The sequence below is a fragment of the Micropterus dolomieu genome, linkage group LG17 (genome assembly GCF_021292245.1).
Source record: "Micropterus dolomieu isolate WLL.071019.BEF.003 ecotype Adirondacks linkage group LG17, ASM2129224v1, whole genome shotgun sequence".
In the NCBI taxonomy this organism is placed as follows: domain Eukaryota; kingdom Metazoa; phylum Chordata; class Actinopteri; order Centrarchiformes; family Centrarchidae; genus Micropterus; species Micropterus dolomieu.
In genome coordinates, this window is record NC_060166.1 from 19,685,614 (window position 1) to 19,700,384 (window position 14,771).

General features: G+C 43.3%; 1 protein-coding gene across 1 annotated transcript in view; it reads left to right on the forward strand.

The window, feature by feature from the left end:
* LOC123986096 (glutamate receptor 4-like) overlaps nucleotides 1–14,520 on the forward strand; it is a 77,570-nt gene extending 63,050 nt beyond the window's left edge. Inside the window, exons 4-8 of the mRNA XM_046074177.1 lie at nucleotides 5,909–5,961; nucleotides 6,173–6,304; nucleotides 8,810–8,863; nucleotides 9,608–9,766; nucleotides 14,305–14,520. Coding sequence (XP_045930133.1) covers nucleotides 5,909–5,961; nucleotides 6,173–6,304; nucleotides 8,810–8,863; nucleotides 9,608–9,766; nucleotides 14,305–14,520 — 614 coding nt within the window. The remainder of the gene's footprint in view (nucleotides 1–5,908; nucleotides 5,962–6,172; nucleotides 6,305–8,809; nucleotides 8,864–9,607; nucleotides 9,767–14,304) is intronic.
* The last annotated feature ends 251 nt before the right edge of the window (nucleotides 14,521–14,771 follow it).

Here is a 14,771-nt window from a genome sequence, read left to right on the forward strand (position 1 = left end):
GCCCATCCCTCAGAGGGGCATGAAACGCAGCCACATACACCGTGAGCATAACTGGGTCCACCGCCCGTTCTCTACACCAGGTGGCGAACACCTTCCACTTCAGGCTGTATATCCTTCTCGTGGACGGGGCTCTGGAGCTGAGTAGCGTCTCGACCGCTTCTGCCATCAGGCCCGCCTCCAGGAACTGCGCCCCCTCAGGGGCCAGACCCACAGCTGCCACATGGCGGGGCGTGGGTGAAAGACCCGGCCTCCCGCCTGGGACAGCAGGTCTCTCCTCAGAGGGACCTGCCAGGGTGGGACCTGCCAGGGTGGGACCTGCCAGGGCGGGAGCTCCAGGAGCGATATTATGTCCGAGAACCACACTCGGGCTGGCCAAAACGGGGATACTAATAGTAGGCTGACACCATCCTGACGGACCCGCTCCAGAACCTCCGGGAGCAGAGCGACTGGGGGAAAAGCATACAGACGCAGCCTTGGCCATGTCTGTACCATGGCATCCAGCCCTAGCGGGGCTGGGGGCGAGAGGGAGAACCACAGTGGACAGTGCGTAGTCTCTTGAGACGCAAACAAGTCCACGTCTATGGGGCCGAACCACCTCGGGGTGGAGTCTCCATTCTCTGAGCCTCAGCCCCTGTCTCGACAGTAGGTCTGCTCCCTGATTCTGGGTCCCAGGGATATACATCGCACTGAGAGACAACAGTCTCTGCTGGGACCACAGGAGGATCTGATGTGCCAGCTTGCATAATGGGCGCGAGCGCAGACCCCCCTGATGATTCAAATAGGCCACCACTGCCGTATTGTTGGTCCTGACCAGGACGTGGTGACAGCGGAGGGCGGGCAGAAAACTCCTCAACATTTCCAGGCAATTTATGTGCCAAGAGAAATGATGCTCCTGCCAGGAGCCTCTTGCAAAGCGGCAGTCCATGACCACGCCCCACCCCGTGAGTGAGGCGTCTGTCGAAATAATTGTCCGGCGACATGTCGCTCCCAACACGGGACCCTGAGACAGGAACCAAGGTTTCCTCCATACTGACAGGGAACGAAGGCCCCTGCTCGTAACCCGTATCAGACGGAGTGGATTTCCCCTCGGGGAGAATCCCTTGGATTCCAACTACCACTGCAGGGCTCTCATGTGCAGTAGGCCAGAAGGTATTATACTTAACGCTGCTGCCATGAGACCCAACACTCTCTGAAAGTGTTTCACAGTGATGCTGCAACCCCTCGAGGCGGGCAGACCGGGGAGAGCTCGCTGGTGGCTAGTGTGTCCGAGACGGCAGGAAAAACAGCGCCTGTTGCCTGAGCCGCCACAAGGGAGGGGAACTCGGAGGGGAGGGAGGCGGGGGGCTGGTAGTGGGCCCCCCTACTTGAAACCTGTCGAGACTGAATGAAGGTCCTCAGATCCGTCGTCTCTGGGAGCTGTGGGCAAGAGCGCCGCCTCGCATCCCAGGTTGGTTGAGGGGGACCACGGGAAGCGACGCTTCGCTTCTGGCTCTGGCAGTAGGAGCTAGACGAGGGCTGCTCGTCTCTCCTCGGCCGTTGCTGTCCTGGACCCAGACCGGCGGGGGAGATACTGCTCAAACGCCTCTCCTTGCGTTTTGATGTGCTGGAACCTGCTGACGACAGTGTCTACTGCCTCACCAAACAGGCCAGTAGTCGTGAGGGGCGCATCGAGGAGGAAAGCCTTCTCCTTTTGTTGGATGCCCGAGAGGTTGAGCCACAAATGGCGCTCTGTAGCCACCAATGTTGCCATGGGGCGGTCAATGGAACGGGCCGTGTCCTTGGTGACATGAAGCGCTAAATCCGTAGCTCTACGGAGCTCGGTTAAGTCCTCCTCAGAGGGGCCTCCCCCTTGGTCACAGTCTTTGAGCAGATCACCACCTCCAATAACTCATCGTAGCTGGGCGAAGACTGATGACGTCGGCCTGGCTCCCGGAAGTCCTCCTCCATGATGCTAAGCACGTCTATCTCCTCGGAGCCAGATTGTGCAAGCCTCTCCAGACTCATACCTCGGGCGGGAGAAGCCGAAAAACGTGCTCCCGATCGGGGAAGTGGGGAGGGGGAGTCAGCAGACGAGGACCGGGAAAAGGCCTCAGCCATCCCGATGCCCTCGGAGATATTGCGCTGTGATCCCCAGGACCGCAGCCGCTGCGATGCCTCAGCGACCGCGGGGCCTGAGCCACAGGGAGAGCGCATCCGACCATCCACCGAAATCAGAGCCGCACGAGACCTCAGCACCCTCAGGGACAGGGCCTCGCAATGGCTGCAGGCAGCCCCCTCGAGAGCTGCCTGGGCGTGCGACATCCCTAGGCACGAAACACACATCTCGTAAGTATCCCCAGCCGTGATGAAGCGCGGACAAGGAAAAACACACTGTCGGAACTGTTTACCAGACATGATCTCTTCTGCTTCGTCGGGAACTTCCAGGTAAGACGATCTTCCAATATTCGAGCTTTCAAACAATGCCGGCGTGCTTATATACGCCTCCAGTTACGCCGTCACATGCTACCGTTTTAGCAACACCAATAGAATTGAATAGTTTCATTCATAATTCTGCCCTGCCACGCCCAGAGGCGTTCCCATAGTGTCGTCACCGACGCAGTTCGAGTTCCCTCGAAGGGGAACTCCATTCAGCCTGCCTTCTCCTTCCGTTGACACATCATTAACCAGCTTCATCACTTTGACTCACTCAGTTCTTAAAACCAGAAGTTCTACCATCCACGTGTACCTTAGCGGTATAAACTTCTTTATAAAACTCCTGTTTCCATCTGTCACCCCCACATCCACATTTTAATCAAAGACCTACAAAAGACAAAACCTTAAGTCACACAAAAATGCTTACAACAGACCTCCTTACAACAGACCTCCTCACCCATTGCATCCAAATATCCTATATATTTATCCCCATCTATCGACTCAACCCTAGAAGCGATGTTCCTCCTTTTATTTTTTAAAAGATGCTCAGAATTCGCCCCAACCTCATCCACCTACTACCCTTCTCAGCACGCAAGCCTCTCCGACATTTCTATCAACTTCCCAGACACCCTCTGATTTAACCTCAAATGAAGCATCAGCTCAGCCTCTCTAACACTTTTTTCCATTTAAATTGTTATCTGAGCCAATCCAAACCTACATAAACTAGAGACTACACCACCACGCTTCTCCGCAAGACTCACTGTTCACCACCGAATCAGGCAGAGTTGCCACATGCATCTGGTTCTACCATCCGGTTCAAATGTGGGATTTTTCCTGAACTATACTCCAGTCACTCCTTCTGCATCAGAGCAGCTTCTACCACCTCCAGACAAGAGAAACCAACCACATCATTAAAATCCTTGGCCATAGGTCTTCCCAAGCTTACCACAGCTACATCCACAACGTCCTCAGTGAAATCCAAAGAGCTAACTTCTGCTAAGTCCAGTAACACTAACTTTGGGGAACGATAAAAGAGATGCTTTTCAAAATGTGGCCCAACCCTTAGTCTCGAAACTCTTCATCCCTCCTCTCAACCCCTTCATCCTGTCCTGTCCTTTCCAAACCCTCTCGCTATCTGACTATACTACATTTTATAATTAGCACGGTCTTTGCTAGTGAACTGTCTAAATGACTGTGACTGGAGCAGCATTGTGTCCTTATGGCACCACCAGCACTTCATAAACCCTGTTGTGATAACAAGTGCTAAAATTAAAAAATCAGTGATATAAGATTGAAATAGATTTCCAAATTAGTCTGGTTCCAAACACTTTTTTGCATGAAAAGTTATCTGTTAATTTGGGTTCAGTTTGGCATGGCATACTGAGAACAATATTATAATATCATCAAGTCATAATGATCTTTTTAAAGTCTGTTTGCCTGGGATTATTTGGCCTTAATTTAACTCCCAAATTTAGCCCTGTATTCTTGTGGAAAAAGCACAAAGGCTGTGCTACTGGTTTTGTACTTTCCTGATGAAAGGATACAGCTGCAGAAACAAGGGTGCAATTTGGAACTTTTCAGCCAGAAACTAGGGTCTGGCATCAACTCTTGGAGCGTTCACCTGCCTTTAATTTAACCATCCCATCATGCAGTGCACGTAAGTTAGTGGAGCAGGCACAGCTGACGCCTTCGGCCCCTAACCACTATCATGGGAATGCTTGGCTTGTTATCTCTCACTCTCTCCCTCTCTATCTCACACACACACAGACTAATTCCCTGCCACAGGGAAAGAAACACAGGTCAAACATGACACAGAGTCCCCAGACCATGGTATAGCGGCGTGTTAAAGAATCAGTGAGCTGCACAGTGTGTGTATATGTGTGTGTGTGTACTCCAGGTTGTCTGAGTTAGTACCCAGGGGGAACAGAGGGAGAAAAAGGAGGGAAGAGGGGGAGCAGGAGAGACAGGTGAGGTGAGTCAAGCTGGTGGAGCAGCCGAAAAGAGAGAAAGTAGGAAAGACAGGTGCGAGAAAAGGGAGGCGAAGACAAACTAGGTGACGGAGGAGGAGACAGAAAGAGCAGAAGTGGAGATATATGGGAGGCGGTGGAGGGAGGCAGCTTACAGAAAGGGCAGGCAGGAGGAGTAAGAGGACACACAGGATCACAAGCCTCTGGGCATGTACAGTAGCATATTCTGAAAGGCAGAAGAGAGAAAGGAGGAAGAAATGGAGCGGAGGATGGATGCATAAAGTTAGGGCTGTGCTCACCCTTGACTTGGCCAAGGCAGGGCCCTTCATTATAAGTTCCCATCAGGCCCTGCTGCCGGTAATGTGCTAGAAAATGGGCAGTAACACTGTGATCTGTTTTATGCTCCCTGCTCTGCTCTGCTCCACAGACAGCCTGCTGACACACACTCTCACACACACACACACACACACACACACACACACACACACACACACTCAAACTGATGTGTGTCCACATACATACACATGAACCAAGACGTGCTTAAATTCAGATACAGTAAATTAATGTATGTTCAACTTTGTGCATGGGTTACATTAATATTTAAGTTAGACGGTACAAAAAAACACATACACATAAACAATTCACAAGCCTAATTACAAACACAATTCATTCTTTTAGGGAAGGTGAAATCATGCTCTGTGTTTTTATTATGTGACTTATGAGATATTAATTCCCATTATAGCTCAGAGCAGACACCATATTTGAATGTTTGACAGATATCATTATGATAAAAATCATCAGCTGTATGCCAATATAATAAAGTATATACTTTATTATAGTTTTCTCACATTACTGTTCTTTTTCCACTTCTTTTGACCCAACTAGACAGCTGTTCACTGATGTTGCCACCTGCTGCTCATAGGATCATATTAACTTTGAAACTCATCTAATAGCACGCTGAGAGGCATACTCACCCTATTCAAAAATGTTCCCTTATTTTCTGGAAAAAGAACATTCTGAATTTTGTTCCAGGCTATAAAATTGATAAGTGGCAGTGTGTTCTCAAATGAGGTGCATTTAAGTCAAAGTTCACTACTGAACAAGACGCAATGAGAAGTTTAATTCCAATAAAATGTCACTATCAACAGAAACTGAACATTTTTGGCACATAACGCTTTGAACTGATAAGTTATGTGTGTTGGTTGATAAAGTGACATTCAAGAGAGGATTGCTTGAGGTGCTAAACATGCTACCCTCACGCTTGAAGACAAGACATTAGGGTGTTGCTTTGGTAAATGAGATGGGCTGATGAATCTGCTGGAAAGTAATGCACACCTGGAAATGCTTTGCTGATTTCAGCAACTTATGCAGACTCATTGTGGTAATTGAGATCAAGGATTTTGCAAATACTGGTGGGATTTTGTGGCTTTAGCTGCAAACATTTAACAATATAATGACTCCAATTCCCAAGTACGGCTTCTGCCTAGTACGTTAATTCTCTCTTTTTCCCTTTACTCTCTGTTGTCTAGGTTATGCAATACTGCAGGCAATTATGGAGAGAGCGGGGCAGAACGGATGGCAGGTTAGGACACACACAAACACACACCACCTGGAAACAGGCCAAAAACACACACACATAGAGCATACACATAATCAGAATGATGTTTTAATTGTTCAGTCTTCAAACACAATTGTTAACTTGCTTGTGGGTTGCATGCAGGACCAAATCCCTACATACTGTTTGTGTATGCCATTCTGATTTCCATTGAATACATTCATGTGTGTTAACCCAGGTGAGTGCTATCTGTGTGGAGAGTTTCAATGAGGCAGCATACCGACGACTCCTGGAGGACCTGGACCGACGTCAGGAGAGGAAATATGTCATTGACCTAGAGCCTGAGAGACTACAGAGCATCTTAGAACAGGTAATATTATACTGCTCACTAAAGTTTTTGAGCACACAAATGTAACCATAACACTGCGATACACAGTATTACAAAAGCATTGTTGTGCTGTAGTCAGTAAAGTTATCAGGCATGTAAACCCACCTAACCTCAATATGCTACCATTTCTAATCCAAAATAATATTCATGCACAAAATGTATTGTAAACTTATATAATTAATAATATAGAGAAATGTACATTTTAATTAACTGATAATTAACTAACTAGTTGACTATATATTATCATGAGTTTTAATTGGTGGTTATTTACCACTACATCACAGGTTGCATCAACACTGTAGTCCCATGTGACAGTACATCACAAGATTACAAAATAAATAAATCACTATTAGTTTACTGCAGGCACAGGATATTATTTGACACTGATCTGGAACCTGAAGGACCCTGCCGCATTTAGATCATGAGATACTGCTTTAATGGATGCCACGCAATAGTTTAATGTGGCACTGTTACTATCAATGAGATTACTGCAGACAGGGCAGAGATTTCTTCACTGACCTGGACTTAACAGCATTTAACGCTTAATAGTGTAGTACAGCCACACTGCAATGAGACATTATTATCACCTTAAACCACAATTAACAGAGTACATGCTACAAGCTTGTTGTAAAGTAATTAAATCCAGAACCATTACAACAACTCAACAAGTATTACATTACCAATTATAGTATCCTATTTAGTTACTGGTGTTTGTCTGCCTGCTGTCTGCTTCACTCAGCTAGTTGCAACAGCACTCCTTATGCTTTCTGACATCTGTGAAGAAAACAAGATTTGAGTTTTCCCCCAGAGTTCATAATGTGGAGTGAAAAATGTGACTTCCCCAACAGCTACATCAGTATATAATTGCAGTAAACACACCATACTGTCCACTCAGATGCAGATTTCTAGCACACAGACACACACACACACACACACGCATACAGACACTTATACAGTATATGAAGCCACACAATCTGACACCTTACGCTTGTCTAAATTCATCAGATTATCTGTCTTGCTTGACGGTTGAGCTCTGACAGGTGGCACAAACGTCTGTGTGTGTGTGTGTGTGTGTGTGTGTGTGTGTGTGTGTGTGCCCTTTGACTTAGGTTTCAGTGTTACATCCCATTGGTTCTGCCACCTGTCATCACATCTGATCCTCTGTGTGCACATCTGACAAACGACAAACTCAATGGCACACACAGCTAAACAACCCCCAACACACACACACACACGCACACTTATCAGGTCATATTAACAGGCAAACACACACACCAGCTTTTAAATGCACGCACATTTACACACGCACTAACACACACCAGTAACAGCATCCCAGACAGACAGACAGACAGACAGTTTCTTAATTGGCTTCGGTGGTGTGACGGACGCGCACACACACAAACACACACAAGAGTATGCTAAAACAGACATACAGACACACACCCGTACACACTCCTGTCTCAGTGGGCTCTGCAGTGCTGGCATTGGCTAGCATCCGTGCTCAGGGACAGAGACTGCTCTGTTTGTCTACCTCTGCCAGCTGCAGTCTGTGTGTGCGTGTGTGTGTGTGTTCATCTGTCTGTGTCAGTACATAGCTGTTGATATGTGTGGGTGAGAGAGAGACATAAAGAAAAACTGTTTGATTAATTAAATAATTAATTAGGCTTTGTCTATATGAAGATGCTTATTTCTCCTTTGTCAAAAATCTCACACTGTGCCACATTTCTTCCATCCCAATGTGATTACAGATTTCACTTTTGAGTAGAATTACAGTTTTGACACAAAAGCACCAGACAGAAAATCAGTAGTAATTTTTTTTCACTGGTGGCAACATGTATTGACAGAGCAGAAAGCGGAAAAGATAAGGTGCTGAGGTCAAGGTGGTGTAAAGTGCCTTTGGCTTTGACCTCATAGACTAGGTTTCATGGTTTTAGTTGTCTGACTTTAACCATATCTTAATCAGACTTTAGTTGCAATAAGTTGCTGTTTTAGGGAAAGCCAAAGTTTTTGTACCTGTATTTTGCTAATACAAAATGTGAATGTTATTCTTGTAAGAAAAGGTTTCCTCCCATGCCAGCAACCTGTCACTATTGGCTTGATTAAGCTTATTACCAAATAAAGATAAATCATCCTTTTTACAGGATGCAGGGTTTTTTATATCGAGTTGGACCAGACAGGTTAATAGAGCTCTAACCCAGACAACACATTGCTGAAGCTCTTTAAATGTAAAAGAGGCTGCAGAGCCAGAGCCAGCATGGTACCAAGGACAAGCGAAGTCCTCACAGGCTTATCCTCTTCTTTTAATCAGCATAAGAAACTGTCAGTGTCTTCTTCATTTGTAGTTTCACTTAATTAAAATAACTCTGGCAACTCGTGTCAATTTGTTAATGGTGAATCCTACATGTTTCCTTCTGTGCAGCACAATAAATTCATTGTCAGTAGATGCCAAAGAAACTATTTTTTATTTGTCCCTGTTTTTCTTTCCAGGCTGTCAGTGTGGGGAAGCATGTCAAAGGTTACCATTACATCATAGCAAACCTGGTAAGAACTCTTTATTGCTTTGCTGTTGGCTGTTATTTTGAGCATGTTAAGTAGAGTGTTCGTGTAATGTCTTGTTTTCATTGCCTACATGAGAAACACAAAAATGATCAAGATGAGGTCTTGACACACAATCAATGTTTTTTTAACCCCTACTTTGACGTTCAGCTTCCCCCAAGGTTGTCTTTTCAGCAGTTATTACAATAAACAGGCCACATTTGTCAGTTCCATATTGATCAGTTAATATTCCCACCAAGGATGGTTAATTAGTATATTAATATTTGTCTCTCCTCAAGTCAGAGCTGCAGGTAGCTGTCGGAAGTCACGTCAGTAAATGAAGTATTAGTTCAACCTTAATCCCTGAAATCTGTTCCACTGCAGGACAGTAAAAAAACGGGCGCTCAGGTCAAGCTAGATAGACTCTCAGAGCTTTTAGCAATTAGCATCCATCAACACAGCATAACCTTCACATGTCTTTACTCTCTACCTCTGTCTCTGGCCCATTCCCAAATGGATCCCTCTTTACGACCACTTCACAACCAAGTGTCACTCTGCATCAAGACATGCTCGCAGCTGTGGAAGCCATTCCATATTAAGTAGGGGTATAAATAATCAGATAAACTGTTGGAGAATGATATGATCAGCAAAGGTGCACACATGCCTTGGTGGTTTTGTAGTCCGCTCTGTTTTGTCTGTGCTTGCATCATCAGCCCTTTCACATATTCTTTCCATCTTTCTTTCTTTCAGGGTTTTAAGGACATATCTCTGGAGAGGTTCATGCACGGCGGGGCTAATGTGACAGGTTTCCAGCTGGTGGACTTCAGCAGGCCTATCGTTATCAAACTGATGCAGCGCTGGAACAAACTTGATCAGAGAGAGTACCCGGGATCTGAAAGCCCACCTAAGGTGAAAAAATATGCTGTCCCATCCTTAAATATACAGATTGGAAAATCATGTCTAAATAAATCTCCCACTACTACAAATGTCATTTGTAATAGTTGCAGTAATTTTCAACATGGTGTTCTCTTCAGCAGCCCTTATTCAGGAAACAAAAATGCAGAACTTTAGTTTAGGCTCTTGTCCACTATGACACACTGTCACTACATCCACATATACACGAGAAAATTGTGCCCAAATATTTGCAGTGCACACACACAAATACACATGTATTTATTTATATGTAGTTTGTATGATGCTTTGGCAATATTGTTGTTACACATTCATGCCAATAAAGCTAATTTGAATTGAATTGAAAAATTGTAGGGGTGGTGGCATTGGTGTGTAAAGTGTGCTTTGAACCTGAAATTCACCACAGATGCCAAATATACAGCTTCTTCAAACAGGTAACCAGTCACAGGTTGATGTGCTTCATTTGAACCATTCAGAGTGTGATATGGTGCGTTTTGTGCAGCACCTTTGCCGTAAAGAGTGTGACCTCAGGATTTCAGAGAAGTGAATTGGCTGATCCTACTACGGTTGAATACATAAATTCCTCTATGTGATATAGTGTCAAGGTTAACATGGTGCATGCAGATTCCTTGTCATGTCTGTCTGTCTCCACAATATCTCACTTTTTTCCTCTCTATCTCCCGTAGCTTTCTCTCAACTTGTTCCCAGTTCTGTATCCAAATGCACAATTACATCCCTCAGTGTATGTGTTTCATTGTCTCTCTTACTGTATACCCTTTCGCCTCTCTCCATTCACCATCCTCAGTGTCTCTTTTCTCTCACTGCTGATGTCCCTTTCTCTGTCATACTAGTGTGCTTCTATTTAATCTCTCCCACCCCCTATTTCTTTTCTGTCTCTTTCTTTGTCCCTCTGTCCTCCTTCAGCACAACCCCATGGACCGGGTAGTCCCCTGCAGCCAATTGCATTTGATTTGTGCATACATTAACTGGAAAAATGTCCACCTACCTATTAAAAATACATCACACTGTAGATCTCTGTCCCTTGTCCTTCAGCTAAAACTCACATGCATGCAGTGTCTCTCAGAGGACACACCCACACACAATGTAGTAACAATAAAAAGACGATGCTGTGTATGAGTCTTTCAAGGCTGCAACATTATGTGGACGGTCATATTCTTCATTATTGGAATTTCAATATTAACCCAGGGACCATTTTAATTGGCTAATCATTTTCAGATTGACCTGATGAATTCCCATTAGGGATGTCGACTGCATCAATTGATCCATACCGTTTAGACAACAGTTGTGTATGTTTGTGACTAACAGACATAGTTGCCATGCTTAGATATAAAAATAAAGTAAAAATAAAACTGCAGGTGTTCTCTATTTTCAGAACTTTATAAACATCTTTGATGAAGTGTATTCAAAGGTTTTCTTCCCATTGCAACCACAAAAGGTGATGTTTTATGCCTTTTGCAAACAAGGAAACATGATTTTAATGATTCAACACAATAACACAACACCAGATATCTCTAGTGACAACAGATGCCTCCAAATTGCTCTAGGCTAATTGATGCTGTGTAAAAACTGAGCTCAGCTAGCCTTGGGCCAACTCATAGCCTCAGGCCAAGTAGAACTCTGGTGTAATAATGTGCAGTGTGAAAAGCAAAGGGATTTGTCCTCTTTGCACTGGAGACCCGTTTTGAGCTAGCTGCTTTTGGCCATCAATCAAAATTTCTTAACCCAGTGATTCAGTGTGCCTGAAGATTTTTTAAAATATTATGAAAATGACCTGGAAAAGTAATATATTAACTTTAAAATTCAGTCACAAAGCTTATGATCAGTCTAATATTTTTCACACATTTCCCCTGATTGCATGATCAGAATATGAATAGGCTTGCAACATCTGTGTAAGCATATTTAACAGATTACCAATATTTGTCCATGTGTAACGCATGTAATGCTTGCCAGACACCGGCGAAAAGCTCATTTTAATTTTTTTCATATGACAAGAAAAAATAGTGACATTTGTGTTTTTCAGTGTGTCATTAACCTTGCCACTGCTATGTTATGTTCCCTGTGGTACAGTCGATAGCAAAATTATTTAATATCATTAAAAAGCAGAAACATGTACACAGTCTTTGCTCTGGATTTAGAAATCACTGTTTAGCTGCACACATGCAGGGTGCAAATAAAAAAAACTGACGTATGCTGTCCACAGCTTGACACTGGCATTGTCCTCTAATGGTGCCACATTAAGTTTTGTTTCCTTGTGCTGATGTTGTGAGTCATAATGGCCTGATGATTAATTCCAAATCTATTATCTGATCTTCATGATCCATTTTCCAATATTACTTTATGATGTGGATGACAATAGCATAAATATAATGGTACTGGACAAAGTCAAATGTTCACCTGATAATGGCGCTCGATGAAATGTTAGGTGAGTAATGTTAAGTTGTTACAATTCATCATGAGTGGTGGACTCACCGACCAGCCAAACAACAAGTGGCTAAAAATACATGAATAAATGAATGAATGAAAAGATTTTGACCACGACTTCTTATGCTTGCAACATGGCTTTATCTCACTCAGGTCAGTTAACTAATAGAAGTCTCTGGTGTAAAGCATGAATGAAGATTGTACAATCTAAATGCACTGCATATATTTTTTTTAAACATTAGTTTCTGTGTGAAAAGTGGCACATGCTTCTTTTATTTCATACATCATTTATAAATCTGGTTCTTGGGCTGATATGGAACAGTAGAGTGTGACTATTTGTTTTATCCAATTTGAGAATCCACATTTACAGGGAAAATCTATTTTGACTTGGAGGATTTTAGCTGAACTTGGAGATTTGAACTGATCCTATAAATATTATCCCAGAAATTGGTGTTTCTAAAAGCCAATACTGTTTTCTATGTATCCCGAAGAGTTTCTGTCCTCCCTCTGACATAAACAGTATGCTAGCTGGCTCCGTTTTGTTGTTGTTTTCTCCTTGATTTGGATTCTATAGTCATCATCTGTCAGTAGCACGGCTAGCAGCTTCTTTAGTTTCAAAGGGGAGAGATGAAAGGAGGATGACATGGTTGTGCAGCCTTCCAAAACACACCTTTTGGGATACAAATGAAGGGATGTCAGTAAGAGAGAAAACTACCTGCAGAGACGTGGAGAGCGGCAGAGTCTCTCCGCTGACTTCTCTCTTTCCTCCCAGTTTCATCTCTCCACTTGTCTCCGTTGTGATGTGAAGGTAGCCCACTGTGTGTTTGACTGCCTCTGTCTGTGCGGCGCTGTGTGTGGGCTGGGTGGGTTTGTTGCTGCAGAGTGTGTGGTGCAGTTCCCCGCTGTGCTGTGTCTTACCTATAATGAATTTGTCAAACAATCTGTCAAGATCACCACCACTTTTAAGAGTATTATTAGAGAACAGATACTGATAATCTCTCACCCTTTCTCTTTTTCTTGCTAAGGTCCCTTAAAGCATTGAATGTTTTATCATTTATGGCAACTCATTTATGAAGAGCTACATCCTATTTTAGAATATAATCAAAATAAACCATATTTAGAAAATTTCACCATGAAGGGGAATTCCCTAACAAAGTGGATTTATTTAACAAATTTAAAGCATGTTTTAAACACATTTAAATGTAATTTTAATGGCCCACTGACTATTTGAAAACTATAAGCCTGTCTAAAACTGGCACATTTACAGTGATGTTATGTTTACAGTGGTGTGGATAGATGTTCACCAGTGTTAACTGTGGAAGTCAAATAAAAGTCAGAGCGGTGAGATAGACTGAGGCACAGGTCAGCATGTTTGCATACTGATGAGTTAGCTCATATGGAGTTAAGATGGTCTGAGGTCTGATGCAGTAACACAGATGCTACGGTATAGCACTGCACTATTAGCAAATTCTGCTTTGGCTTTGTAAATCATAGAAAGCATCCATTCAAACACTGTTTGTTGTGGATCTAAACTCATGTAGTCCTACAGAGTAAGCTACCATCACTGAAAAGACAATGAGGATATGTTTTTTTTAAATGAACACCAAACAGAAAATCAGAAATAGTGCTTTTAAAGGCACGATTTATCACCTACAAAAAAAATTCATATCACAGGAATGGAAAATAATATTTTCTGATATTACAGATCAGTAAAATGTGTAAAAACAGACCAACATTTTCAATTATGTTTTAGAAATGAGTTCAATATTCTAGAAACTAATGGTGACTTTCAGTGTATAATTTAAAGTTTTATTGTAGATACACCTCAGCTTTACTTGGTCAAAAAATAACAGAGTGATTTAGCCTGAGTAAAGTCAGTATCCGTTTCAAAACAGGGTCTTATTACATTTTTAAAGGAAACTATTTAATGCCTGTCTCTCATTTCAAATGTTTGCATTACTTGAGGGTTTATTTAATCCTGAGTACTTGGACTGATGAAGAAGAAGTATTTATTTGGCCATCGAAAAAGTTTAAAATATTGTCAAAATAATAACATTTCTTTTGTTTCTCTATGTTTTTCCTCCATTCTTTAGTATACCTCATCTCTAACGTATGATGGCGTCCTTGTGATGGCCGAGGCCTTCCGCACCCTTCGCCGTCAGAAAATTGACATTAGTCGCCGTGGTAACGCTGGTGACTGCCTGGCCAATCCGGCTGCTCCCTGGAACCAAGGAATAGATATGGAGCGGGCACTCAAACAGGTTGGCACAAGTTTCATGTGGTATAGTACAGATTGGCAAACGCTTTGACAGATGTTCACAAGATGTACACTCAACACAGCAGTCAGTAAATCAGCTGGCATGAGAAAGAAGAAAATGTCTCAGAAATCCATGCTGACATTTATGTATTTTACAATGTTGTTGAGACTTTGATGAAGTACCCACTAGTCCACACACACTTACTGTAACACACAAACCTGTACTGTTATACTTGTGGGAGACAATGTAATGACTTCCATTCACTTCTCAGATACTTACCCTAACATTACCAATAAGCACTC